The sequence below is a fragment of the Elgaria multicarinata genome, chromosome 3, assembly GCF_023053635.1.
Source record: "Elgaria multicarinata webbii isolate HBS135686 ecotype San Diego chromosome 3, rElgMul1.1.pri, whole genome shotgun sequence".
Classification (NCBI taxonomy): Eukaryota; Metazoa; Chordata; class Lepidosauria; order Squamata; family Anguidae; genus Elgaria; species Elgaria multicarinata.
Genome location: NC_086173.1, coordinates 3,176,977 through 3,203,890, shown reverse-complemented (window position 1 = coordinate 3,203,890; position 26,914 = coordinate 3,176,977). Strand labels below are relative to the sequence as shown.

General features: G+C 47.0%; 1 protein-coding gene across 1 annotated transcript; it reads right to left on the bottom strand.

Annotated features, from left to right (window-relative positions):
• Nucleotides 1–232: 232 nt before the first annotated feature.
• CRB3 (crumbs cell polarity complex component 3) lies at nucleotides 233–26,876 on the bottom strand. The gene is made up of 5 exons (XM_063123028.1): nucleotides 26,788–26,876; nucleotides 10,027–10,282; nucleotides 7,112–7,173; nucleotides 4,900–5,040; nucleotides 233–523 (listed from the first exon to the last, which is right to left on the bottom strand). The coding sequence occupies exons 2-5, from the start codon at nucleotides 10,100–10,102 to the stop codon at nucleotides 440–442; spliced, it is 363 nt and encodes a 120-aa protein (XP_062979098.1). The 5' UTR covers nucleotides 10,103–10,282; nucleotides 26,788–26,876; the 3' UTR covers nucleotides 233–439.
• Nucleotides 26,877–26,914: the final 38 nt, after the last annotated feature.

The window sequence follows — 26,914 nt, the reverse complement described above, 5'->3', positions numbered from 1 at the left end:
GCAGGGAGGAGAGAAGGACAGCAGATCCAACTACCTGTTGATAGGAGGAAACAGCTGGCAAGCCAGACCGCAGGCACAAGAGCCGGGTGGGGGTGGGATATTTAAGAAGACAGCAGTGTGTAAGTTTACAGAGTGTGTAAGTCTTCCAAACAGCCAAAGGGTTGACAGAAAGACAGCAATTTTTTAAAAAAACAACACCAGTTTATTTTACCAAAAAAGAAAAAAAGGGGAAAGGTTTTCAGTGAAAAATGAATAAAAGATTTGAGAGTTTACAGTGACAAGGAGAGAAGGACCCTTCCCCCATATCCTGCAAAAATGCCCACCATGCCTTCTCTCGGTGGGAAGCTTTCCATTCTGACGCATCACACAACAGGGAGGAATGGCCTGCGAGCAGCAGAGCCTGGTGGGTTGAGGACGCGGACCTGAACCCACATGAAAATCATAGAGCAAGGGTGACTTCACTTCGGGCATCAGAGCTGCACGCTTTAGCTACTGTCAGTTTTGACTGGGCAAGATGTCCCACCTGTTCAGGGAGGGGAAAGAACAATTGGATCAGGGCCGGAGAGTACATACAAAGAAACATAAAATGAGCAGGTTCCCTAAATGTCTGGTTGTCTTTCCCCTCCTGCCAAAATATGGTCTAAATATAATGCATGCATTCTGCCTGCCTTTGTAAACGGCTTGCTAAAGTGCCCAGGGTGTGCAAAAGGACCATTTCATAGGCAGACATGGGACCCTGATGCACGTACCTATATAACACACACACACGTTAGATGCACGCTATGGGATGGAGCCACTACCTGCTTGCAGAAGCTCCTCTTCGAAAATTGTGGAGATTTTCCTGCCCCCTGTCACACACCACAGCTCAACCCATTGAGCAGGATTGCCTGACTATGTACAGCATTTTCAGGGGGCTGGAGGGGCTGCCATGAGAAGGAGGGGGACAGAGAACTCCACATCCACTAATCCACCAATGTGGTTGATCTATTTGAAATCTGAATTCAACCCAAAGTCACTAAGTGTTCCCCTAAAAATACGTGAAGAGACCCTCCTTTCTACAGCGGCATCTCAACAAGCTTAATTTCTGCACGCTCCGCCACTCATTCAAGAGTCCATGCCATCAGACCAGTTCTGAATTGGCTTTTGCTTCAGTTGGTCTGTAAGATGAATGTTAGCACCCACAGTTCAAATTCACTGCCACAGTGAATTGCACAACGGCATTTACAATCAGGACATGGATCCAGCAGGCGACCCTCAAAGGCCCTTTTAGTGCGTCATATGAAAACATTCCAAAGGAATAACTTTAGGAGGATCTAGGACAAAAAGGAGGGGGCGTTCTGAGAGTGTGGAGCGGCTTTTCATGAACTTTTGTTGGAGGTGGATATTGAGCATAACGCCCTATTCCTCAAGTCAACAGTCACGGTTCACAAGTGTCAATGGCAGACATGTCCAAATGGCAGGCTTTTAGTGACCTTAAGAGCTGCAGATAAACAGGGCAACATTCAAATTGGAAGTCACCTGCACAAACCCCAGTGAGCTATATAGGACATCCGGAAGAGTTCTGCTGTATATTCATTGCAATGTCGTTTGTGCAGAATGTGCCCTTAGATGGCATCCTTTGCTCCTTAGCAGCAGCATGAACGCCATTCTCCATTGTGGGTATCTAAGTATTTTAGAATGGCCCTAGTCTATCCCATAAAAAACCATTGTTTCCCCCTGCCCCATGTTCTTTTAAAAAAAGGGGTTAGAAGACAAGATCATGGGCCGAACAAAAGCTGAAGTTAAAAGACTTCTGAAAGGAAGAAAAATAGCAGGTTTGTCTGCTGCATGGGCCCAGTCTTCATCCAGAGCCAATGAGAGCTGAAATGGCTGCAAGGCTTGCTGTTTTTCAGTATTGCACAACTCTGCTTATGTGCATCTGTAGACACGTCTCACGTGGATTTCCTGGCCTAGCTGAAAGGAGGAGAGGATTGGAGGAGGGAATTCAGCCAACCAACACCTACCTTTCCTACCAGGCCTACTAAGAGAATTGTAGAATCATAGAATAGCAGAGTTGGAAGGGGCCTACAAGGCCATCAAGTCCAACCCCCCGCTCAATGCAGGAATCCACCCTAAAGCATCCCTGACAGATGCTTGTCCAGCTGCCTCTTGAAGGCCTCTAGTGTGGGAGAGCCCACAACCTCTCTAGGTAACTGGTTCCATTGTCGCACTGCTCTAACAGTCAGGAAGTTTTTCCTAATAATAGAATCATAGAATAGCAGAGTTGGAAGGGGCCTATAAGGCCATTGAGTCCAACCCCCTGCTCAATGCAGGAATCCACCCTAAAGCATCCCTGACAGATGGTTGTCCAGCTGCCTCTTGAAGGCCTCTAGTGTGGGAGAGCCCACCACCTCCCTAGGTAACTGGTTCCATTGTCATACTGCTCTAACAGTCAGGAAGTTTTTCCTAATAATAGAATCATAGAATAGCAGAGTTGGAAGGGGCCTATAAGGCCATTGAGTCCAACCCCCTGCTCAATGCAGGAATCCACCCTAAAGCATCCCTGACAGAGGGTTGTCCAGCTGCCTCTTGAAGGCCTCTAGTGTGGGAGAGCCCACCACCTCCCTAGGGAACCGATTCCATTGTCGTACTAGACAAGATGACCAGAAAGCAGGCCACCCTTCAAGCTCCACTCCGCACCCCCCACCCCCAGCTTCGATCCTTTACAAGAAAGCTAAGAGTTGCCCTTTACACAAGTTCCAATTAGGCTGCAGGAATCTGGGTGGCACAAGAACTAGGGATGGATGAACATGTAGAACTCAAGCCTCACATGGCTTCTCAGTTTTTTCACTTTAAACTTTGTTCTGCTCCATTCCACATCAGATGGCTGATTTACGAAACCTGCATGAACATGGGCATGTGTTGTTGTGTGCATTTTTTAAAAAATGCACTATTTTTGGTATGCATTTTTAAAAAAAAATATATACATGCACTTTTGAAAATTGATACATTTGAAAAATGCAAGTTTTCAGTGCATTTTTCTAAATAGATACATCATTTCTATATACTCAACACTTTATGTGCATTCTTTCAAAGGTATGCATTTCATATGCCTCCCCCCACACACACACACACAAATTGCTTCACAAACTTTGGAAGTGTATGGCTTTTTATGGCAAATTATGTTACAGTCCAGGAATACAGATTTGGTAAATTCACACTGAAATGCAGCCAAAATAAATTTCTCAGCTATCCCCAACAAGAACGGTACTGCCACCTACTGTCTCAGACTAAAATACTGGGCCATTATTGTTCCATTGAACTAGATCCCTGCAGGTTCATTTGGATAGGTGAACAGAATAGGCAAGAAATTTGTTTGGGTTGCATTTCAGTGTGAATTGTCCAAATTCACACTTCCAAAAGCTGAAACACAAACTGCAGCACTGATAGACAACTAAATGCATATTTTTTCCCCAAAGTTTGCAATTCAGTGAACAAAGAACATGTACCAAAAATCTACACTTCAAGTTGAAACAATGCACAAAATAAAGTGTATATTTGAAATAGTGCACACAAAAATGTGCTTATTTGGAAAAATACACACAAAATACTTTATTCAATTGAAAATCCCTTGAAAAATGCATAATTTGAAGAAGTGTACACAATAATGCAAAATAATGTACACAATAATACACACTGATTTTTGTGCAGACTAAACTATTGAGTCGCAATGCAATGTGGAACCAGGCCAGAATAAATTTAACTGTGGGAAAATGAGAGCCTGAGCAAAATTGAGTTTACAGATTTGCTCTTCCCTAAAACAGAGATGTAGCCATAAGTGAAGTACACCCATTGACATCAATTGGATTTAAGTTAAGTCATGACCAGCTTAAGTCCTATTGATTTCAACAGGTCTACTTTAAGTATGACAAACCCATATTTTAGAGGATGCCATGAAGATAGAGAGGACAAACATTTTTTTTCATTTCACCACCTAGATACCCAATTGGTTTAAGACACCCCCAAATGGCAGATTTTCTATTAAGAAATATCTGGCCTGGGGAGTCTGTGGAAAGAAGGGGACATAAAATAGAGGGCAACATTTTTTAAAAAATTGCTCGAATAACAAGGTTTCATTAACAGCCTTTGGAGATTTGCCTCACTTTATTTGTTGGCTTTCTGAATCTGCCCTTTTTATTTTCCATTTAAAACATTTCAGAGTAACTTCTGCACTCAGAACTTGCGTATGTGCAAGGGAATGTGCGTGAACACTCCCCGCATAATGCCAAGTGGCGTTGTCTTTTCCCACTGACCCCACCACCAGGGAAGGGAGAATTGATTTTATTAAATAGTGGCATATTTAAAAGCACAGTGTAATACACATTTTTTTAAAAAAAAGGTGACCCTGCCCCAGATCCCATACAACAGGCCGCTTAAAACCCAACCTATCGTTTGCTCTTTGGGCAAAGTAGCAACTCATGTCAGCTGCGGCAGCAATCCCATTCATGCCTGCCTACAAGGAAGAGAGTTCATCCTTTTGGAAAACGCCAAGAGAAAGGAAGCAGCCCTGGGCAGCTGGCATTGCATACAGGGGAGGCGGCCCTCTCTCTTCTGTGTGCACAGAGAAGCAAGGTCTGGCCCTGCGTTGCACTGATGGTCTCTACCCATCACAGTTACAAGCATCAGCTCCAGGCATCCCTAAAAGGCCTCTCTGCAGCCTTTGGGACCTCTCCCCTTCACAGAAGTTCACAGCCAGCCAGCCTGGAATGCAAGCCTGATCGCAGCAGGTCCAGTCTTATCCTATTTTTTAGTCCGGTGCCCCGAGTCACTCTTCCCAAGCTGCGGCCTTTCCCCATCTCAGATGAGTCGTTCTTCCGGGGGCAGCTTGAGGTTGGCGTTAGTTTCCACCCGGGGACCCACCTGCTCCTCATTGCTGGGCCGGTAGGTGCCTTCCGTCTGGCGCTTCTCTCGAACTTTGAGTCCTATGAAAACCAAGAGGCCGATGAGCAGAAGACCCCCAATGACGCACGGCACTGCAATGGCGGCAGCCAACTCCGACTTCTGCCACGAGAAAAGGAAAATAAGGGGGGGGGACTTGGTTACTGACTGTCGGGCAACTGAGGAGAGGTGGGGGTGGGGGCCACATGGGAAAACCTGCCAAAGCCGGAGGCCTGTGGACTCCTTTGCCATGCACAGCATAAGCCCAGGTCATGCGGGTTCATAGGGAACTCTGGAAATATTGGGGCCCAAAGTAGGGTGACCATATTTGGGAAACCAAAAAAGAGGACACCTAGTGTGTGTGTGTGTGTGTTTGTGTGTGGAAGCAGCTTTCTGAGTCCTGCAGAAAGTATGTTATTCCCCCGCCACCTTAAAGAACCCGATTGGAGTGGAGGAGGGGAAAGGATTTCATTCTGCACCACCACCATCCACTCCAATTGGGGCCTTTTCGATAATGTCCGCGAATGACCCACTTTCCCCTTTAAGACCTCAATTGGAGCTCGGGGTGGGGGAATGACGTGCCTCAAGAATGCATGTCACTCCCTCCTGCCATGCTAATGGCAGCCTTAAAGGGGAAGGTGTGTCATTCCAGGACATTATTGAAAATGATAGAAAATCCCCCCTGACACCATGGAAAGAACAAAAACCAGGACAAATCCGGGGAAGTCCTGACAGTTGGTCACCCTAGCCCAAAGCCACTGCTTGACTTGCCAGTTTGGCAAGTACACTGATGGCCAGTAGGGCATCAGGCTGCCAAGTATCTATCTGAAGCAAACTTTAGCCATGAGGTCTCAGCCTTCCTGCTCGCTTCTACGCCAAAGTTGCAGCCCAAATCCAACCCCTCCATTACGAACACTGTTGGCATTGCCAACACAAGAGTAGGGATGTATGGAGTGGGTAAAATCCATTTCATCTGCATTTCATGGATTGTCCGGCACCTTTGTTTTGTCTTCTGATCATTTTTTTAGTTTCTGAATTTGTGCAAATTTGCACTTCCACAAATTTGGACGTGCACAAATTTGCACTTGCAAAAATACATAAATCCCCCCATCTCAAATGTGCTTTTTCATGTTTTAGCCAATGTGGGGGTTGGCTAAATGTGCAAATCCACACAAAATGCACGTTTCCTGTCTTTTTAATTTTGCATAATTTTCTATTACTAAATTTGCATAAAATTCTGGAAAGTCAGAAAAGCAGTGCTCAAGTCTGTGGAATCCACTTAGCTAGGGAAGAGATAATCCACAGTGGAATCCATGGGCTGGTTCATAAAAATCCGAATTCATCGGATTCCATTGTGGATTTCTCAGACATCCCTATCCAAAATGTCAAGTGGCCACAGCAGTGGGAAAGAAGAAGACACAGCAGCCATCTCCCTCCCATCTTCTATCCAGGATAATTTTCCATGAGATAAAATTATAGTAAACCTGAATTATCTCAGATCATTGCTGTCAATTTTGTGTCATCATGCCACTATTTATTATTATATTGTTCACAACGTTTATAAACTCACATAAAGCTCAAAAAAAGATTCTTGAGCAGTGAAGTAAAATACAAATCAAAATGCAAAAGAACAAAAATATTTACAATCAAGTTATACTAATACAACTGTGGGTGGTCATTCAGAAAATGTTTGTGTATATAAAAATGCCTTTAGCAGATGCTGAAAACAAAGCATTATGGGCACCAAGTGGTATGGAATTCCAGTGAGAGGGAAAGCGTGACTCTGAGTAGACCCCAAACAGACCACGGGTCTTTGTAGAACGACCAGCATAGATGAGCTCAAATATTACTTGCCACAGCAGACAAAGGGTTTGATATGCCCTTTCTCATTCCACCCACTAAAACGGGGGGGGGGGGGGATTAGCTTAGCTTCATTTGAGCTATACTTATGCTAAGGCTTTAGCCAGACCTAAGGTTTATCCCGGGATCGTCCCGGAGTTGTCCCTGCCTGCTCCCGGGATATCCTGTGTGTCATTTACATGGACAAGGATGATCCCGGGATAAACCTTAGGTCTAGCTAAGGCCTAAGACATCATCAGCCAACACTCAGCTTCCATTGGCATCGCTGTCCCACAATTCAGGCATTTTTAGGGTCATTCCACAGCTTAAAAGAGCCCCCATGAGACAGACGTACCGAAAGGCCAGACGAAGTGGAGGGCGTCAATGTCATGGGTCCCACCGTGCTGTTAGAGGTAACTTGATTTGGAGAGACAAAAAAACAGAATTAGAAATTAGATTCATTTTCACCTGGCTCAAACTTCATAGAGCTGGAAGGGAACTTGGGGGTTATCGGGTCCAACCCCCTGCTCAATGCAGAGCCTGAAATGCAGGATGCAACCACAGCATCCCTGGCGGATGGCCATCCAGCCCGGCTGAAATACCTCCAGGAAAGGAGAACTCGCCACCTCTCATGGCTGTCTGATCCTCTGTCAGACACCTTTTGGCACTTAGGAAGTCTCTCCCAATGTTTAGCTGAAATCAGCTTCCCTGCAATTTTCACCTGTTGGTTCAGTCCTGGTCTCTGGAGCAACAGAGAACAGCCAGTATCATATCACCCTTGATCTGCTCCCCACCAGGCTCCCTACCCAGCTCTTTTGACTATTCCTCACAGGACTTGCTTTCCAGACCCCTCACCATCCTGGACACACTCCAGATTGTATCCTTCTTGAAATGTGGCATCCAGATACAGTGGGGAATACAGCAGAACCATGACTTCCCATGAACTGGACACTATGGACAAAATCCAACAGAAGTCCTACTTATGGAAGACCTATTAAAATAAATGGAGCTTAAGTTAACTCCATTCATTTCAATAGATTTACACTAAGTAGGACTTACATTGGATGTTGCTTTATGTTTCTGTTAATGCGGCCTGAAATTGCAGTAGCTTTTTAAGCAGCTCCATCAAACTGCTGGCTCAAGTTGTTTGGGATCAACTACAAAATCTAGATCTTTAGCTCTCCCCCGTCTTATACGTGTGCTTTTGGAGGTCTCCTCCTCCTCCTCCTCCTCCTCCTCCTCGTCCTCGTCCTCGTCCTCGTCCTCTTCTTCTTCTTCTTCTTCTTCTTCTTCTTCTTCTTCTTCTTCTTCTTCTTCTTCTTCTTCTTCTTCTTCTTCGGTACCCAAATGCAGGACTTTACATTTCTCTCTGTTGAATTCCAACTTTTTGGTGCCAGTTTAGTGTTCCAATCTGTCAATACTGTTTTAAATCTTGATTCTATGGCCTGGGCCACAGTTGAAGCCGCTGCCCAGATCACAACGGAGCCAGGTAAGGGGGGGGGGGGTTACCTGGCTCTGCCGCCGCAGTCCATGTGATGATGGCGGTGGAGCCAGTTAAGTGGGGGAGGGGGCTTACCTGGGGGGAGGGGGGCTTACCTGACTCTGTTGTATGCCATGGTCCGTGCAGCAGCGGGCGACGAAGCCAGGTAAGGGGGTGGGGGCTTATTTGGCCCCCATTTTGTCCCCCTTTCCCCACTTACCTGCCTCCGCCATCCGCCGTGGGGAAGAGGGGCAAAATGGGCTCTGAATATCGATCCTAACCTCCGGATCAGGTTCCAGAATGGATCGGGGGAGGTCTGATTGACCCAAAGCGGTTCTGGCCCGATCCAGAAGGTCCGGATCAGGATCCGAAGAGATTTGGGGGCCCTGTGCACAGCCCTACTTTCATCACAGCGCTGCTGCCACCTCCACAGGCAGCCCCCGCCCAGAGTGCACTTTGCACAGAATCCCCTCACCCCGCAGCCAGCCCTGCCAACCACCATGTTTATGCTCAACAGGGAGCTGCAGCTGGTCCTGGCTCCGTGGGGGACGAGCCTGCATGACTCGCGCTGGCAAACCTGCCTTTCTCAGAGGTTAACATTCGGTGAATGCCTAAAAAAAGCTTGAACTTGGAGCAGCCCTCCGGCCAATCAGGGGGGCGGGGGAGAGGGATCTTAATCCATCATACGTGAACGGGGACATGAATATTTTGGGGAAGGACCCCAGGGGCACGAGGCCTGAATGGCCAAGGCTGATTTTCCTCCAGAGGCCTTGGTTTACGGGAACTCTAAACTCACTCCTTTCCACCCCTCCTGGGACAGGTGTGGCTCAGGTTGAGACAGTCTCTGCATTCCATTTCCGCCTCAGGCTGGCCGCTGCTCCAGTCGTCACGAGAAGGTACAAGGTGGAGCACTCGGGTTTCTGCCGTCTTCCGCCACGCCCACTCTCTGGCGGGGAGGGCACAAGTGAGTCAGCTGGATTGCACCGCAGAGCCTTGCCCTGAAAGTGCTTTCCAGGTGACAGGCAGTGCTGGCGGGTGGCTCTGATGGTGGTGGGGCAGCGAATCCACTCCAGGTTTCAGTCAAGACCAGCCAGAACTCTAAAGGAGTGATACAAGGGACTTTACACCTAGAATCATAGAATAGCAGAGTTGGAAGGGTCCTACAAGGCCATCGAGTCCAACCCCCTGCTCAATGCAGGAATCCACCCTAAAGCATCCCTGACAGATGCTTGTCCAGCTGCCTCTTGAAGAGTTTCGACCTTTAGAGTTTTGACCGGTTCTGACTGAAACCCAAAGCAGATTCACTGCACCACTGATATTGGAGCCACGAGCCTCCACTGTTGACAGGCCAGGCCTTGTTGGGAGCAAAAGCACTTCAAGAAAACGCAAAGTAGACATTCCCAGGTCTACTTTCAAGCTGATCTGTTGCCTTGACTTCAGACTGTATCTTTATTCAGCCTTCCCAAGCCTAGTGCCCTCCAGATGTTTTGGACCGCACCTCCCAGCATTCCTGACCACTGGCCAAGCTGTCCTGGGGCAATGGGAGTTGGAAGTCCAAAAGGTCTGGAGGGCTCTAGGTTGAGGTAGGCTACCCTGGACTAGACAGGAGTCTTGCATGTTGTAGCCCTTTTCAGACAGTGTTTCTGGAAACTTAAACTGAGTCCTCTAAGAACAAGTGTGGATGATTGTGAGCCCTTTGGACACTAGAGCCAAAGTGAAATAGCTTTCCCTTCCCCCCTCTGCAAAATTGGCTGATATTCTTCAGATTCAGAAGGCAGCACAGCACCCACCTTGGCCCAAAGCAGTCTGTAAGAGGGACTGGAGAGAGGCTGTCAGAAGGCATGCACGCAGTCCAGAGGCTGCCATCGCCTGCCTCTCCAGCCAGGAGAGGGGCAGGGGGAAGCCGAGGTCTCCACTGCCTCCCAAGTAAGGCTATCTGTTGGTACACTCCCTTTGCGCTGCAGCAGGCCCCGATCTCCTCAGCCAGGTCCACAGTGGGTCAAGTCCTGAGATATGTGATGGCGGAGACAGAAGTCCGGGTTCCAACTGGAGCGTAAGAAGAAAATGACAAGTGATACAATCAATGTATTGGAAGAAGTTTCTGCCGAATTACAGGAAAGCCAATGTGGGTTAAAAAGAAAAGACAAATGTCTGCCCTGGGGGGGGATCCTGGGAATTGTAGTCCAACATATCTGGACAGCACAAGGTTGTGGGAGGCTGCAGAGATGTAGAAACCGACCGTTTTGTTAGACCGAAGGTTAGGAAATGTGTATTTGCAAACGCATGCGTCATACAGGTACACCTGCCATGGAGTCTCAATTAGCAACTGTTCATTGTCAAATGAACTCTGAGGAAAAACACAGGTTTCTGCCATGTCATGTGCAAAACAAGCTTTAAATGAGCACGCAGTGTCTGTATATTATTTGAACTAACCAACTAGTTCTGGAAGAGAAAGCAGGTCTAGGCAGCGTGGCAGGAACCAGTTAGACCAATTACCTGGGTCATGAAGTCCCTTTTCTGCTGTTTTTCTAGATAACAGCTCCACACCCTCCAATTGTACCTATTAAATAGGTAGTACAGTATTTATTTTATTTTACTCAGTATGCCAAGTAATACTGCCTACTAAACCTGTACCTTTTATAATATAATGTACCTATTTGGATGGTACAGGACACTGGCTCAGAAACAACTTTTGGGGCATACAATGGACTTTTGGACATTCTGGCGGGGAGAGGAAACGTATTTTGGGTATAGGATGTTGTGTGAGGGCATACAAAATACTCATCGTGTCCAAATGCAAAAAGAAGTGGCTGGATCATTCGAGTCGCTCAAGCATTCTGCAAATGCCTGTATACTTGGTGTGTTTTGATTTTGCTGTGTGAACAGTAGCAAGCTCCTTACATCGCTATCTTTGCATTTTGTATGTCTTGGGGAAAACCAAATCTAGCTGTTCTACAGCGGGACCCTATACAGGAGGAAGAGGATTTTAAACCTCCTGAAGCTGGGAATTATCCAAGGCTTCATCCCCTTCAACTCCTAGAAGCCATAGGAGCGGACCCAGGTGAAAACACCACATGGCGTGGTGGAGCCCTATTTGAATGTCTGCAAATCCTCGTCCTCTATTTCATCTTAAGACTCTGACTCTACAGACCTGGTTTGCATGTCCTGACTACCACAAGTTGCTTAATGAGCAAATGAGTGTGTTGGCTCCCACCTGATTGCTCCCACTGCAGCTGGGCGGAGCTAAACAACCCAGGGTTTGTTCTTGGGTTCTAACTCTTGGATTGTCTCTCCCCCAGCAGCCCAGAATACCTGGTTTCGATGTCGCACTCAACAACCCAGGGACCAGGTTTAGCATCACCTGGCTACAGCGGGAGTGACTGGGTGGTTCTCCCCAACTTGGGACCAAGCTAACTGAGAGCATGCATTCTCCCTTATCTCGGGAAGCCTTCCTTGACTGACTAGCCATGGGGTTTTTTGGCATTGTTTTTTTAAAACGACAACAATACAGAGATTTATTCTTTTGTCTTTTCATCTACTTTTGTCATTTTATCTTTTATCGTTCACTGCTCCAGAATCTATCTAGATGTGGAGCAGTATATAAAAGTAAATAAATGCTTGCTCACTCCTACTCACGCACAACTACCCAGGGTTTAAACAATCCATTGGTAGTCAGGACTTGCAAACCGGACCTAACTATGCCAACTTCAACATCAAGTCAACCACTTTTTTTTTCTCCTATTCTCCCCACATCTTGCCTGATGAAGAGATCTGGAGATCCCAAAAGCTTGCACATTTTTTATGTCCTTTTAGTTGGCCTAATAAAGGTATTACACTAATACGGGTTTGGGTTTTTTTTTTCCTTTCTTTATGGACCTTTGCTTTAAGTTCCTAACAGTCAGTACAAGTAGAGGGGTGCGAGGAGAGAACCTGAATGCACCACTTTAGCACATGGATAGCAAAGAAATGAACTAGTCATTTGACAATCCTGTGTGTGTATACTGAAAAGTAAGTCTAATTAAGTTCAATGGGACTTACTCCCAGGTACTTAGACATCGGGTTGCACTGTTGGTGTGGAAAATTTGTACAAAGGGTTGTACCGATCTGTTGTGAACTGGCTTTTTGGAGCAGTACCTTCAGACAGCCCTCTCTGTGCTCTGACCCAAACCAATTAGCCTCATGCAAACAGTCCATTTAGCACACACACACACACCGATTCCCATCGGACACACAGAGATTCAGGAGAAGCCACTTGAGAGGAAAAGCCGCTGAGAGCTCAGGGATTTCCCTATTCATTAATCCCAGGGGTTTGTGTAATAATGTAATAAATAAAAATGTAATAAATAAATAAATAAATAAATAAATAAATAAATTGTGGCCAGCCACAGCAGAAGGATTCACCAGCAAATGATCCATTTATTTAAGAAGAATGTTCTTCACCAATACCATACTCATTCTAGAGCTTTACTATGGCTTTGTGGCGGGGGGTGGCATTTGTCCTATGTCGTCACTGAAGCCTGACAAATGCAATACCATGCAAGATATCATGTGTGTGTAAAGCTTAGAGCCTCTTAACAACTACTAGCAACGTAGTTGTTAAGAGTCTCTAATCTTCACACACACATGATAACATGCAAATAAGGGGGTGGGTGGGATTGCAAATCAGCCTTGCAAATAAGGGGGTGGGATTGGCAGAGATGGGAGGGAAAGATGCATTTCTATGCTGGGCAGGCACAGAGCAGGGGGCTTCCTTCCTGGAGCAGCCTACTTGGTTACTATGCTAGGCAGGGTGTGTGTGTAGTGTTTCATCCCTCCTATAATGCCCGCTCCGTGGTCCCTGCATGGGGGTTCATAGAATCATAGAATAGCAGAGTTGGAAGGGGCCTACAAGGCCATCAAGTCCAACTCCCTGCTCAGTGCAGGAATCCACCCTAAATGCTGCAGTGGCGGCAGCTCGGGTGTGTGACTTATGAGGTTGGGATCTGAAAGAATCCCTGTTTTGCTCAGGAAGAGGCCTTGGGCAAGATGTGTTTTCAGCCCAAACTCCACCTCAGGGAGAGGGCAGAATTGGGCAGGGAGATACTGTAACTCTGTGTAACCTTCCCCCCAAAACCTCCAGGGTAGGGCAGAAAAGCATTCTAAAAATAGGCCGCCCTGCCTTCACAAGCCGAGACTGGGTGACAGTCACCAAGAAGCACGGTGACTTCAGGTTTCAAGGGAACCGCACATGACATATATCCCCTGAAGCTACTGCAAACTTCCCAAAGTCAGCCTCGAGGGATCTGGATGAGGGTGAGAGGATTTGGCAGAGGAGCAGAGGCTGGCAGTGCAACATCTCACAGGACTGGTTTGTAGATGCCTTGAGACTGGGAAGAAACAGTGGGACGGATTTATTTATTTTTAAAGCATCACAACTATGCAGGAACTTTTTTTTTCCCCCTAGCTCCACATCCTCCTGTTCTGGCAAACAGCTAAGAAGGGAAAATCTAAACTGTAGACCTGCAAACAAACCTTTAAATAGAAACCAATGCACAGTTACAAGATGGGGGATACTTGGCTCAGCAATACTACAAACGAGAAGGATCTTGGAATTGTTGTAGATTGCAAGCTGAATATGAGCCAACAGTGCGATTTGTAATTTTGCATTGCTGCTGTTTTTATCTGGTTGAGCTTTTTTATTGTATTTTATATTATGGTTTTGTACTGTTGTTTTATATTATGAATGGTTTTAATTTTTGTGAACTGCCCAGAGAGCTCTGGCTATTGGGCGATATAGAAATGTAATAAATAAATAAATAAATAAATAAATATGGCTTCAAGAAAGGCAAATGCTATTTTGGGCTGCATTAATAGAAGTATAGCTTCCAAATCACGTGAGGTACTGGTTCCTCTCTATTCGGCCCTGGTTAGGCCTCATCTAGAGTATTGCGTCCAGTTCTGGGCTCCACAATTCAAGAAGGATGCAGACAAGCTGGAGCGTGTTCAGAGGAGGGCAACCAGGATGATCAGGGGTCTGGAAACAAAGCCCTATGAAGAGAGACTGAAAGAACTGGGCATGTTTAGCCTGGAGAAGAGGAGATTGAGGGGAGACATGATAGCACTCTTCAAATACTTAAAAGGTTGTCACACAGAGGAGGGCCAGGATCTCTTCTCGATCTTCCCAGAGTGCAGGACACGGAATAAAGGGCTCAAGTTAAAGGAAGCCAGATTCCAGCTGGACATCAGGAAAAACTTCCTGACTGTTAGAGCAGTACGACTATGGAATCAGTTCCCTAGGGAGGTTGTGGGCTCTCCCACACTCGAGGCCTTCAAGAGGCAGCTGGACAAGCATCTGTCAGGGATGCTTTAGGGTGGATTCCTGCATTGAGCAGGGGGTTGGACTCGATGGCCTTGTAGGCCCCTTCCAACTCTGCTATTCTATGATTGTATGATTCTATGAAACAAGATTCACCACCACTTTGTCTACCAGGAAGCAACCCATGCCACTTTTACGTTTTGTACCTTTAACCTTCTTTTAAAATATTCCAAATCTCTTTTTGACTGGGTTTTTAAGTTAGCCTCTTTTGTTTGGGTCATTGTGTTGCATTACTGAATTTTAATTACTTTCTGTAATCACTGTTGGGATCACCAACAACACTGAAGGGGTGGGATAGACATAAGAATAACTTCCTACTTATACATATGAAATCAAGTGATTTGCACACTGATCTCAATCTTCACTCCTCCTTCCTATCTTCAGGTTAGCTCTCTACGTGTGTGTGTGTGTGTGTGTGTGTGTGTGTGTGTGTGTGTGTGTGTGTGTTTGGGGGGCGGTTAAAAGTACACCATGGATTATTCATTGAAACATTCACTTGACTTTTTTTTCCTTTCAAAAGAAAATCCATTTTAGAAGAGCTGAAAGATTACTCCATGCATTGGAGGCTAAAGCTCCTTCAAGCAGAGTACCAAGTTCTGCTGCCTTCCCTTTCCCTGTGCCAAATTTCAGGCTGTAAGTTCCTTGGGGCAGAGACTTGGCCACTTGAACACCGTAAAATGCACACTGACAACAGTACAGCAACAACGATAATCACAAACAGGAATAGTTCTCTGAAGCCTTTTCAGTCCCTGTGACCTCAAGGAGTGCTTTGAAGTTCTGGCACTTCAGTGCTGCCTCCTGCTTTGGACAGATTCCCCCGCCCGTGAGGCCCCGTGCCGAATGAGCTTTTTCGTTTATGCGCTGCGTGCACCCCATCAACTGCCTGGCAGGCCCTTTCGAAGAGAACATTCCCCCACATGACTGGTTCAGTGGGAGTACACGTCAATCATTGGTCCACTGGCAGTGTGGAAAACAAAACTGCGTTGCGTAACAGGCGGACTGTCGGAATCTATTTACCGAGTCAGAGCCATCATCTGCCTAGTTTGGCATTCTTCTGCCTGCAACAAACCCACAAGATGCCCCGGGAAAGTTCAGCAAGCTGGGCCCGGAAGATTTAACCGCCACAGTAGTAGTGATGAACACAAGAGGCTGGCTTTCTAGTTGCCATGACACCAATGAAGTGATGAACTTCTCATCCTGGCCACGTCCTGTGGCAATGAATTATATTGGTTAATTGCATCTGGGCTGGGATCCAAAGAGCTGATTTAGGTATGTCTGTCCAAGGGCTTTGCCATGCCCAGTGCTGGAAGTTTGGGATCCCACCCCCTAGGGACACACCACCACCACCTGCAAATTTGGTAATTTCCAAATTAGATTACTGCAATGCCCTCTACATGGGGCAGCTTTTGAAGACGGTCCGGAAGCTGCAGCTTGTGCAAAATGCGGCGGCCAGATTGATAGCTGGAACAGGGAGGTTTGAGCATATAACACCGATTCTGGCCCGCTTGCATTGGCTGCCTATATGTTTCCGAGCCCAATTCAAGGTGCTGGTCTTAACCTATAAAGCTCTACATGGCTTGGGACCACAATACCTGATGGAACGCCTCTCCCGACATGAACCTACCCGTACACTGCGCTCAACATCTAAGGTCCTCCTCCAAGTGCCTACTCCGAGGGAAGCTCGGAGGGTGGCAACAAGGGAGAGGGCCTTCTCAGTGGTTGCCCCCCGACTGTGGAATGATCTCCCCGATGAGGCTCGCCTGGCGCCAACGTTGTTATCTTTTTGGCACCAGGTCAAGACTTTTCTCTTCTCCCAGGCATTTTAACAGCATTTAACAATGTTAAGTTTGTTTTTAATGGACCCCAGAATTGTTGTTTTTAAATGGATACTGTTGTTTTTATACTGTTTTTATGTCTTTTTTAATTTTTGTAGACTTTTAGTGTTTACTATTTTTAATTGTTGTAAACCGCCCAGAGAGCTTCGGCTGTGGGGCGGTATATAAATGTAATTAAATAAATAAATAAATAAATAAATAAACCACTCCAAATCCATTAGCCAAACAGTTTTAATACTGCCCCCAGTTCAATGTGGTTTGCTATGTGGCATGGAGAGGGGATGACACTAAGGAAGTGATATAAAGCCCCCACAGAACACAGAGTTAATCTTGCTCTTCTTTGGATCCGGGTTTCTGTCCAAACTAGTATTGTTTCCAGTCTTTAATCCAGGGATGGGCAACATATAGCCCTACGGACGTTTTGGCCTACAACTCCCATGACCCCTCACCATTGGCAATACCAGCTAGGGCTGATGAGAGTTGAAGGCCAAAAGATCCGCAGGGCCACAAGTTGCCTACTTCAGCTTTAAATCATTGTCTACCAGCTTCAATGGCTATATATTTTGTGAATTAAATCCCTCTTATTTGATCTTCCATTGCAAGCATATAAACCTCCTTATTATTACGGCTGTGCTCCGCTCCGATTCAGATCCCCGAATTGGGATCAGAGTGACCCGATCCACCTCCGCTAAGGTAGGATCTGAATCAGGTTGGTGGATGGGTTGCAAAGAATTTTTTTTTAATGGGTAAAAGCGGGAGGGGGGAAGCCTTTTTCAGTGTTGATAGACAGCTTCATCTCCCAATCGTGCTGAGTGATCAGCCCATTTGAAGCATCCTCCAATCCCAATGCTGGAGGGGGGGGGACTAAGCCAGAGGCATACAGAGACACTTTTCTTTCTGTCTTTGTGGGGTAGGACTTTGGTCAGAGAGGAGTGTATTTTTCTGGAGCTATTTTTGGAGGAGTTAGTTGGAAATATTTTTTTAAATTCCCCAAAAATCAGGGCATGATCTGATTTCCTTCAAAGTGGCCATGCCTAAGGTCCTATGTGGAAGCTATCACGGTGCCCAGTTACATGTGTGTATCTTGAAAAACGACGGAGATAACTGCATGTCTGTAAACGGGGGGGACATCTTTTAAAAATTCCCCCCAAATCATAGAATCATAGAATAGCAGAGTTGGAAGGGGCCTACAAGGCCATCGAGTCCACCCCCTGCTCAATGCAGGAATCCACCCTAAAGCATGGTTGTCCAGCTGTCTCTTGAAGGCCTCTAGTGTGGGAGAGCCCACAACCTCCCTGGGTAACTGATTCCATTGTCGTACTGCTCTAACAGTCAGGAAGTTTTTCCTGATGTTCAGCTGGAATCTGGTTTCCTTTAACTTGAGCCCGTTATTCCGTGTCCTGCACTCTGGGAGGATCGAGAAGAGATCCTGGCCCTCCTCTGTGTGACAACCTTTTAAGTATTTGAAGAGTGCTATTATGTGTCCCCTCAATCTTCTCTTCTCCAGGCTAAACATGCCGAGTTCTATCAGTCTCTCTTCATAGGGCTTTGTTTCCAGACCCCTGATCATCCTGGTTGCCCTCCTCTGAACACGCTCCAGCTTGTCTGCGTCCTTCTTGAATTGTGGAGCCCAGAACTGGACGCAATACTCGAGATGAGGCCTAACCAGGGCCAAATAGAGAGGAACCAGTATCTCACGTGATTTGGAAGCTATACTTCTATTAATGCAGCCCAAAATAGCATTTGCCATATCGCACTGTTGGCTCATATTCAGCTTGCAGTCTACAACAATTCCAAGATCCTTCTTGTTCGTAGTATTGCTGAGCCAAGTATCCCCCATCTTGTAACTGTGAATTTGGTTTCTATTTCCTAAATGTAGAACTTGGCATTTATCCCTATTAAATTTTATCCTGTTGTTTTCAGCCCAGCACTCCATCCTATCAAGATCACTTTGAAGTTTGTTTCTGTCTTCCAGGGTATTAGCTATCCCACCCAATTCTGTGTCATCTGCAAATTTGATAAGCGTTCCCTGCACCTCCTCGTCCAAATCATTAATAAAAATGTTGAAGAGCCCTGGGCCCAGGACTGAGCCCTGCGGTACCCCACTCGTTGCCTCTCCCCAGTTTGAGAAGGTTCCATTGATAAGTACTCTTATCAATGGAACCTTCTCAAGCTGGGATAAACAGGGGATAATTCCATATCCTTCAAATTGGCCATGCCTAAGGATCTATTTAGAAGCTATCATGGTGCCCATTTTCATGTTTCTAACTTGAAAACTAAAAAAGTTATAGGCGTTTTAGTTTTGCAATGTAAGTCTATGGAGGAAAAACGGAGCTCCAGATCGTGTGCGGAGCGGAGTGACCCAGAGAGGACCTGATCCAAAAGGTGCAGATTGGGATCCGGAGTGGATTGGGGTTCCCCCACCCACAATACAAACCAGCCTCTCTCAAAAGATGCTCATTAGCAACTTACTGGCTTTTCCTTCTAGTTCTGCTAAATCTTTCAGTTGGGCAGAATGTAACCAGATACAAGACTCAAAAGTAAAATTCTAAAATCCAGAGTAGGGGGCAAATTTTTTTTAGGCCAACTAACATTTCACAGAACAGTGAGCAAGCTTTTGAGCTCTCCAAAATTCTTCATCAGGCTAAATATTGACAATGGGGGTGGGGACGTTGGCTGAAGCCATAAAATCTGCATTCAGTCACAGCGAGGAGATAGCAGCAACATTTGCTTTTTGCGGGACTTGGGAGAATATTTGAAGTGTGGACAAAGCGTGTAATTAGTATTTACATTAAAGGTCCCCGAACTTTTTGGGTCAGTGGGCACATTTGGAATTTTGAGAGTGTCATAGGCACTCTCATGAGCCTCGTGTGGCGCAGAGCGGTAAAGCAGCAGTTTCTGCAGCCGAAACTCTCCCCACGGCCTGAGTTCGATCCCAGCGGAAGCTGGTTTCAGGCAGCCGGCTCGGGTCGACTCAGCCTTCCATCCTCCCGAGGTCGGTAAAATGAGTACCCAGTTAGCTGGGGGAAAGGGAATCACGGCCGGGGAAGGCAACGGCAAACCACCCCGCTATAAGGCCTGCCAAGAAAACGTCAGCGAAAGCTGGCGTCCCTCCAAGAGTCAGTAATGACTCAGTGCTTGCACGAGAGGTTCCTTTCCCTTTCCCATAGGCACTCTCACAAAATGGTTGCCATGGCCAGTCACAAAACATTTATTTTCCAGAAGGCGGACTGGTGAGACTAAAAGATGAATAACTTGCCAAAGACCCCAAGTACAAGGCAGAGGTGGAATTTGAACTCTAAAAAATAAAACTACTCTAATAAAGATGTTGTTGAATTTCAATGTGAAGCATAACAACCCCCAGTTAAAAAAACATTTTTGTTAATTAAAAAAAATCTTAATAAAAATGAGGAGGGGAAGAGAACCTGGCGAGCACCAAGAGAGCATCTGCAGGCACACGAGCACCACTTTGGTGACTCTGGGTTTCATACCATGGCATTATGGTATCCACTGGCTTTGAGATATTGGGGCAAGCAACCGGTATTAGCTATCCCCTTCTTGCTCTGCTTCTGGGCATTTCAGGGGCATACAATTAGGCACTATTGGAAATAAATGCTAGATTAGACTCTTAATCTGATACATCAGGAATAGGTTAACAGGTGCCGCCTGTTGTTTTAGACTACAGCTCCCATTAGCCCCAGCCAACAAGGCCAATGGTTAGGGATTATATGAGTTGGTCCAACACATCTGGAGGGCACCAGGTTGCCTACCCCTGCGATACATCATAGGCACTTTTATTTTTTTACTCGTTTTCCAATACGTTGTACCATTTAGTTAATGTTTGGGCTGCAGGTGGGAGTTGGATGTTGGAATAATCCCCCTTGTGGGGGCAAGGGCAGACCCTCCCTTCACATAGAAAACTAGCTTATTAGGAAAGTGGCTAAAGGGACATTTTCCTAACATGCTAGCTTTTTAAACACAAGGGTTTTGTTTTGATTGAAATGTTCAGTTACCTACTTGCAGTCTGAAGTGGAAAATAAAAACATTACCACCTAAGGGTACAATCCTATGCATGTTTAGACAGGGAAAAAAGGCCTATAGTCTTCCTGTCTAAACATGCATAGGATTGTACCCTAAGTCTGCTGAATGTATAAACTGACTCACAAGCACCCAGGTTAGAGAATTCTTCTGCAGCTCTTCACAGTTTGGACCTTCGCATCCTGAATTCTTTGGTAGAATTCCTGTCTCCAGATGATGTATGACCAATGTTAAAGGTTACTAATTCCAAACCCAAGGAGAAGTTCCTTGTGAGGCTCCCATTAACTGCTCCGCATTAAACAGAATTGTCCATTCATGCCTACCCTTTCGTTTCCCAGTCTACACAAGTGCCGGCTCTCTTATCCCTTAGCAGGCTTTAATATCATGTGTGCAGTTCAAGAAAGAGACCATTATAAGACAGTTCTCCCTCTTGTCCCTACTCCATCTATTCTTTCATGAATGAAGAACGTTCAAGAGAAGAAGGAAGTCGTGGCATTCCCCAACCTGTGGCCCTTCAGATGTTGTTGGACTCCATCCATTATGGCCAATGGTCAGGGGCTGTAGTCCCAACAGCATCTGGAGGGACCCAAGTTGGGGAGGGCCAATCTAGTCCAGCATTCCTGTTACCAAACAGTCACCCAGAAGCTTCTGTGAGGCTCACAAGCATGGCTTGAATACAGTGCTTTCCCCCCCAATTTGACCCCAACACCTGGTATTCAGAGGATAAACTGCCTCTAAATATGGAGGTTAAATTTTGCATAATTACTAACAGCTGGTGGTGACAGACCTGTCCCTCTATTAATTTGTCCAATTCCTTCTTTTTAAAGCCTTCACAACCTGGGATGGGGAACATTCGGCCCTCCAGATGTTGTTGGGTGGCAAGTCCCATCATCCTTCATCACTGGTTAGGGCTGATGAGTGTTGCAGTCCAATGACATCTGGAGGGCCCCCAAGTTCCCATAGGAACACTGGAAACTGCCTTAGACTGAGTCAGACCCTTGGTCCATCCAGCCTGTACTGTCGACACTGACTGGCAGCCACGGATCTCCAAAGTTTCAGGCAGGATTTTTTCAAGCCCTACCTGGAGATGCCAGGGATTGAGCCGGGGCCTTCCGAAGGCAAAGCGGGTGCTCTACCACTGAGCCACAGCCCCTCCCTACCCCCAATTTATGGTGTTTATACCTGTCCTGGGTTGGCCTTGGTGAAAACCAGTTGCGCCACTTTGCATCGGAAGCTGGCCAGGCAAACGTGCCAGCGCAACAGCCCTGTGATGGCACACCGTCCAAGAACAGCTCGAGGGCCGCACTCACAACCCATCATAAGGGATTCTTTAAATTCATTCCAGTTTTCAGCGTCCCAAGCTAGAAAGGTGATGTCCTCTGAAGAGAAACAGCATTCGGGCGGCGGGGTGGAGAAGGAGGAACCGTACTGGTAAGGGCTTTGGCTACACGGAAGTAGTCCCACTGAGTTCAATGCAACCTGCACTCCCCGGGTCAGCATGTCTCGGCTTGCAGCTTTAGGAACTTCGGCCAACCCATCCCACAGCAAAGTATGTTTGTTTATTTATATCCTGCCTTTCCAGGCAAAAATGATGCTCAAAACAGCTATCAACAAAATTCAGATTAAAAACAAAATCTTTTCATTTACGTTACACTTGCTCCTTGAAGCTAAAGCCTGCAGCTGTGAACCCATCTTGACTCAGTGCTTTTTTCCTTCCTTATTTCCTTCTGGGATGATGATATAGCAGCTAAAGTCTAGGTCAGAAAGACAACTGCAAGACAGACTCATTCCCATGACCTTTGGCAAGTTTCTATGAGTCATCTGTCAAAAGAGAGGCGATACCAACACAACACAAGCTTGACAAGGTCACTGCATGTTGTAGTAGGAAATCACAGTGTGGGACTGGGCCTCGGGAAAAGATGCTGACCCCACAATCGAGGTTGCAAAGCAACCAAACCCAAAAGTAATCAAAGAGATTGAGCAAGCATCAGTACCACATCAACCTTCTCCATCTATAGATCCCTGCTGAAAACAGGTAAATGCTAATCCCTTCCCAAAGTGTATAGAATGGATTTCCTTTTAAGCTTTTTAATTAGTACATATATTATGTAATACAATGAATGGAACATAGGAAGCTGCCTTAAACAAAGTCAGACCACTGGTCCATCTAGCCCAGTATTCTCAATCCTCCCAGAGTGCAGGACACGGAATAACGGGCTCAAGTTAAAGGAAGCCAGATTCCAGCTGGACATCAGGAAAAACTTCCTGACTGTTAGAGCAGTACGACAATGGAACCAGTTCCCTAGGGAGGTTGTGGGCTCTCCCACACTAGAGGCCTTCAAGAGGCAGCTGGACAACCACCTGTCAGGGATGCTTTAGGGTGGATTCCTGCCTTGAGCAGGGGGTTGGACTGGATGGCCTTGTAGGCCCCTTCCAACTCTGCTATTCTATGATTCTATGGTTCTGTTGGTGACACTGACTGGCAGCCACAGCTCTCTTAGGTTTCAGGCAGGATTCTTTCCATGACTAACTAGAGGAGCCAGGGATTGAACCTGGGAACTTTTGCATGCAAAGCATGTGGTCTATCACATTGAGCTATGTCCTGTGGCTCTGGATTAAGTATGCATGCTTCTTAATTCACAAGAGAGAGAGAGAGAGAGAGAGAATTTCCTAACAAACAGCACGTACGCGCACTCTCTCTCTCTCTCTCTCTCTCACACACACACACACACACACAAACACAGACAGTCCCATGATGATAAATTGTTCCAGTCAGAATGCACCAGGTATCAAACCTTTACGAATGATTTGGCAAGGTATCTGATCAATTTTGCAAAGTGGGTTCAAATTTTGTTCTCTAGTTGATGGACCAACAGATTGGTGATGTAACCATACCACCAGATGTGGTCGATTGTGACCCATGATAGGGGAAAGAAACAGTTCCATTCATATGAATGGGAGCTATGCTTAGGGCAGTTCCTCAGTGAATGTGACAGATCATGCCCCGTGCCAGTAAGCGCAAGTGGTAAGCATAAGAGGGTTGGAGGTCAGATTTTCTGCTTTAAGCCCAAACTGCCGTGGGCCTGCTCCGGAGCCCAGGCAGGTAAGTCCCCATCACCTTTGAACTTTTCCTTCCAAAACAAACACAGCATGAAATAATCCTAGAGTAACTAAAGTCTAATTGCCTACAAACAGCAAAGAGTCACCAAGTGTATCTTTTCTAATAGCTAGAGGCTTAGCTATTCCTGATTTCCCAGTACATAAGCTAAGCCAGTAACTAGAAGGCACCCAGACAATTTGAACTAAAGCCAGTGCTAAAGTATGCATCTAATTGGACCCATCTCTGCCTTCTCTAACAGATACCAACTTCTGAGAATCTGAAACATATTATTGTACAACATACCAGTCTGTGCCAATCCAAGGCATGAAAAGGTGTTTTATGAATCATGTATTTTCTAGGTGAGGAAACAAACATTACTCTAGGGCTGCCACCTTTCCCCCCTTAAGATGGCTCCTGTGCTTTTAACATAAGTAGGGCAGGCAGAAATTCCGTAGGCCATGTTTTCCAAACACACGCAGGAAAATCATGGGAAGGCTTCAATCCTGCTGGGTTTCTGTTTGTCATCTGGCAGCTAACAGCCCAGGAGCCCAACCAGGAAAGAAAACTGGCCAGCCTAGATCTCAGGCTGGGCATGTCAGCCACCAAACAGCTCCCAACAAGCAGGAGTTACATTTACCCACAAAAGCACAGAGCAAGGATCCCCCTTTTACCTGCAAACACTACAATGTGTTTATCATTCATGCACACACCTTCCATTTCCTCCTGTTCTTACATTTGTAGGACAAGTCACAAGCCTAGTCAAGTCAAATGAAGGCCCTACCCATAAGCACAACAAAACTTAGCATATCACCCACACAATGCCATCAAACCTTGGCAAGCCAGCCTGACTCTAACCAAGGCGTCAGTAAATCCAAGGCAAGCATGAACCCAGAGCGAATGAGAATAAATTTGCATCATGCAGGGTTGCCAGCTATAAAATTAATAATTTTTAAAAGCCCACCAAATTTGTTCTCCATGGACTTCAGCCTTAGCTCGTGCCAATCATAGAATGTTGGAAGGGTCCTAAAAGGCCATCGAGTCCATCCCCCCTGGGTTCAGGAATCCACCCTAAAGCATCCCTGACAGATGGTTGTTCAGCTGTCTCTTGAAGGCCTCTAGCATGGGAGAACCCACAACCTCAAGGCAAAGTAGGCCAGGCCAGGGTTTCTTTGGTTTAAAAACAAACAAAAATACCATGTTGACTGTAATAAAAAATCCAAAATCCATGTAGTGCAATACCTTTATTAGGCTAACTAAAAACATACACAAAAAGTGCAAGCTTTCAATTTCCCCAAATCTCTTCATCAGGCAAGATGCTGTAAGATGATATACTCTTTGTAACAACTGTTATGCATTCCTCCAATCCAGTCAGCCTTCTCCCGCCCCAGTCTCAACATGCTTTTTGTAACATCCTGCCTGATGAAGAGCTCTGGAGAGCTCAAAAACTTGCACATTTGGAGGGTGATTTTTGAGTTTGTCTAATCAAGGTATTACACTGGAGTCTTGTCCTTCTTCACTTCGGGAGAAGGGCCGTAGCTCAGTGGTAGAGCACCTGTTTTGCATGCAGAAGGAAGGCCCCAGTTCCATCCCTACCATTTCCAGATAGGGCTAGAAAACCTCCTGTCTGAACCCTGGAGAGCCATGGTTCAGTTTAAGGAAGTTCCCTACGTTGCTATGGGGACTTGTGGGGGTGGGGGATGCAGATGTCAGTGGACTTCAACTCCAAGGCAACTTTCGATGTTCCTCACTTGGTTACCCTAAACTGGAGTGGACAGAAAGTAAACCAGAGTCCACTCGCCAGGTCCCTGTAGGCCACCTCCTGCCAGCTGGTTGCTGGGATGCTGGCGAAGAACGCCGGGTCTAAGCGGACCTTGGTCTCACCACCCGGCCAGGCTCTCCTTCTCTGTCCTTAAAGGAGTGCACATCTGCAAGATGCTTAATGCAAAAAAGCAGTGGTGCCTTCCACCGCTATGGGATCCAGCACGCACAGCGCCCATTGGAAACCCACTGGTGGACCCTGGCACTTCCAGTTTTGGGGAGAGGGTCTTGTTTTTAAACGAGGCTGGAAAAAGCCCTGCCCTGGACACACACAAACACACAACAGTAGCAAAATAATAATAATAATAATAATAATAATAATAATAATAATAATAATAATAATAATACAGCTCAAGGGTAGGCGGGTTCCACCCTTCAGCGAGGGGCACGGTTTCCTGGCCTGGATGTCAAGAAGAACCCCAGGCAGGCTCCATGGTTAACCCCTCATTTGCACAGCCCAAGCAGAGCAGCGTGGGGGAGGGGGGGAAATCTACACTACTGCTTTTAAAGCGCTTTGAAAACGTTTTGAAACCTGTATATGCAGTGTGTCCTGGGGGGGGGGATCTACACTACTGCTTTAAAGCGCTTTATAACAGTTTTGACAACGGTTGGGGCCCAGGACACACTGCATTTACAGGTTTCAAAACGTTTTCAAAGCGCTTTAAAAGCAGTAGGGTAGATCCCTCCCCCCCCCCCGGCCCCAACCGTTGTCAAAACTGTTATAAAGCGCTTTAAAGCAGTAGTGTAGATCCCCCCCCCAGGATCCGTTGCCCCGGCAAGACCCCTCTCCCCCGCCTCCTCCCAGGTCCCACCCCAGCGGGCGCGGTTTCCTAACTCGCCGGAGAGGTAAAAGCGGGAGGGGGAGGCGTGGAAGGAGAGGACCCTCCCCCCCCTCTCCAGCAAGACCGCGAGAGACGCCCTCCCCTCTCCAGCCCTCGGCGGGTTGCAGCCACCTGCTGCTCGCCTCGACCTTCCGAGGCGGTGGGGCGAGGGGAGAACTTCGGGGACCCCCCCCCAAAAGGCTCTTCGCCCCTAGTTGGGAAAGTGCGGGGGGGGGGGCGGCGGGCGGCGTGAGCTCCAAGGCCCCTGAGTGGAGGAGGGAAGGCGGGCAGCGCGCATTTTGCCAGGGCTAAGGGGCGGTTAGGAGCCCCCGCCCCGCAAACAGAGCCGCCCGCCCGCCCGCCCACCCACCGCCAGGCACATCTCGGCTGCACCGAAAAAGGGAAACCAAGCAGGATCAGCCCAGCCAGGCAGGCGGAGAAGGAGGAACAGGGCTCCCTTCCCCTCCGACAGGTGTCCCAGCGCGATCGAGCCTTCTTCCCAGGGGCGGGGGGGGGGGGTCAATCCAGACGGGCCCCTTGGCAGGTAGGCAGGCAGGCAGGTAGGCAGGCCCTTCTCCACTCACCTGCTCCGGCGCGGCCAGCCCCTCCGCGGTCCTGGAGAGCGCTCCGACGGAGAACTCCGTGCCCCGGCGACGACAGCGACGGCGCCGCCTCCCGGGCACGTGATCCTCGGAGCCACAGGTAATGCCC

Coding starts and splice junctions, on each gene's coding strand:
- CRB3 (XM_063123028.1), bottom strand. CDS start 10,102: ATGGCAGCCTCTGGACTGCGTGCATGCCTTCTGACAGCCTCTCTCCAG. Junction 7,174..10,026: donor ACAGACTGCTTTGGGCCAAG/GTGGGTGCTGTG, acceptor CTCCAAATCAAG/TTACCTCTAACAGCACGGTG. Junction 524..4,899: donor GGCCCAGCAATGAGGAGCAG/GTGGGTCCCCGG, acceptor CTCCCTGAACAG/GTGGGACATCTTGCCCAGTC.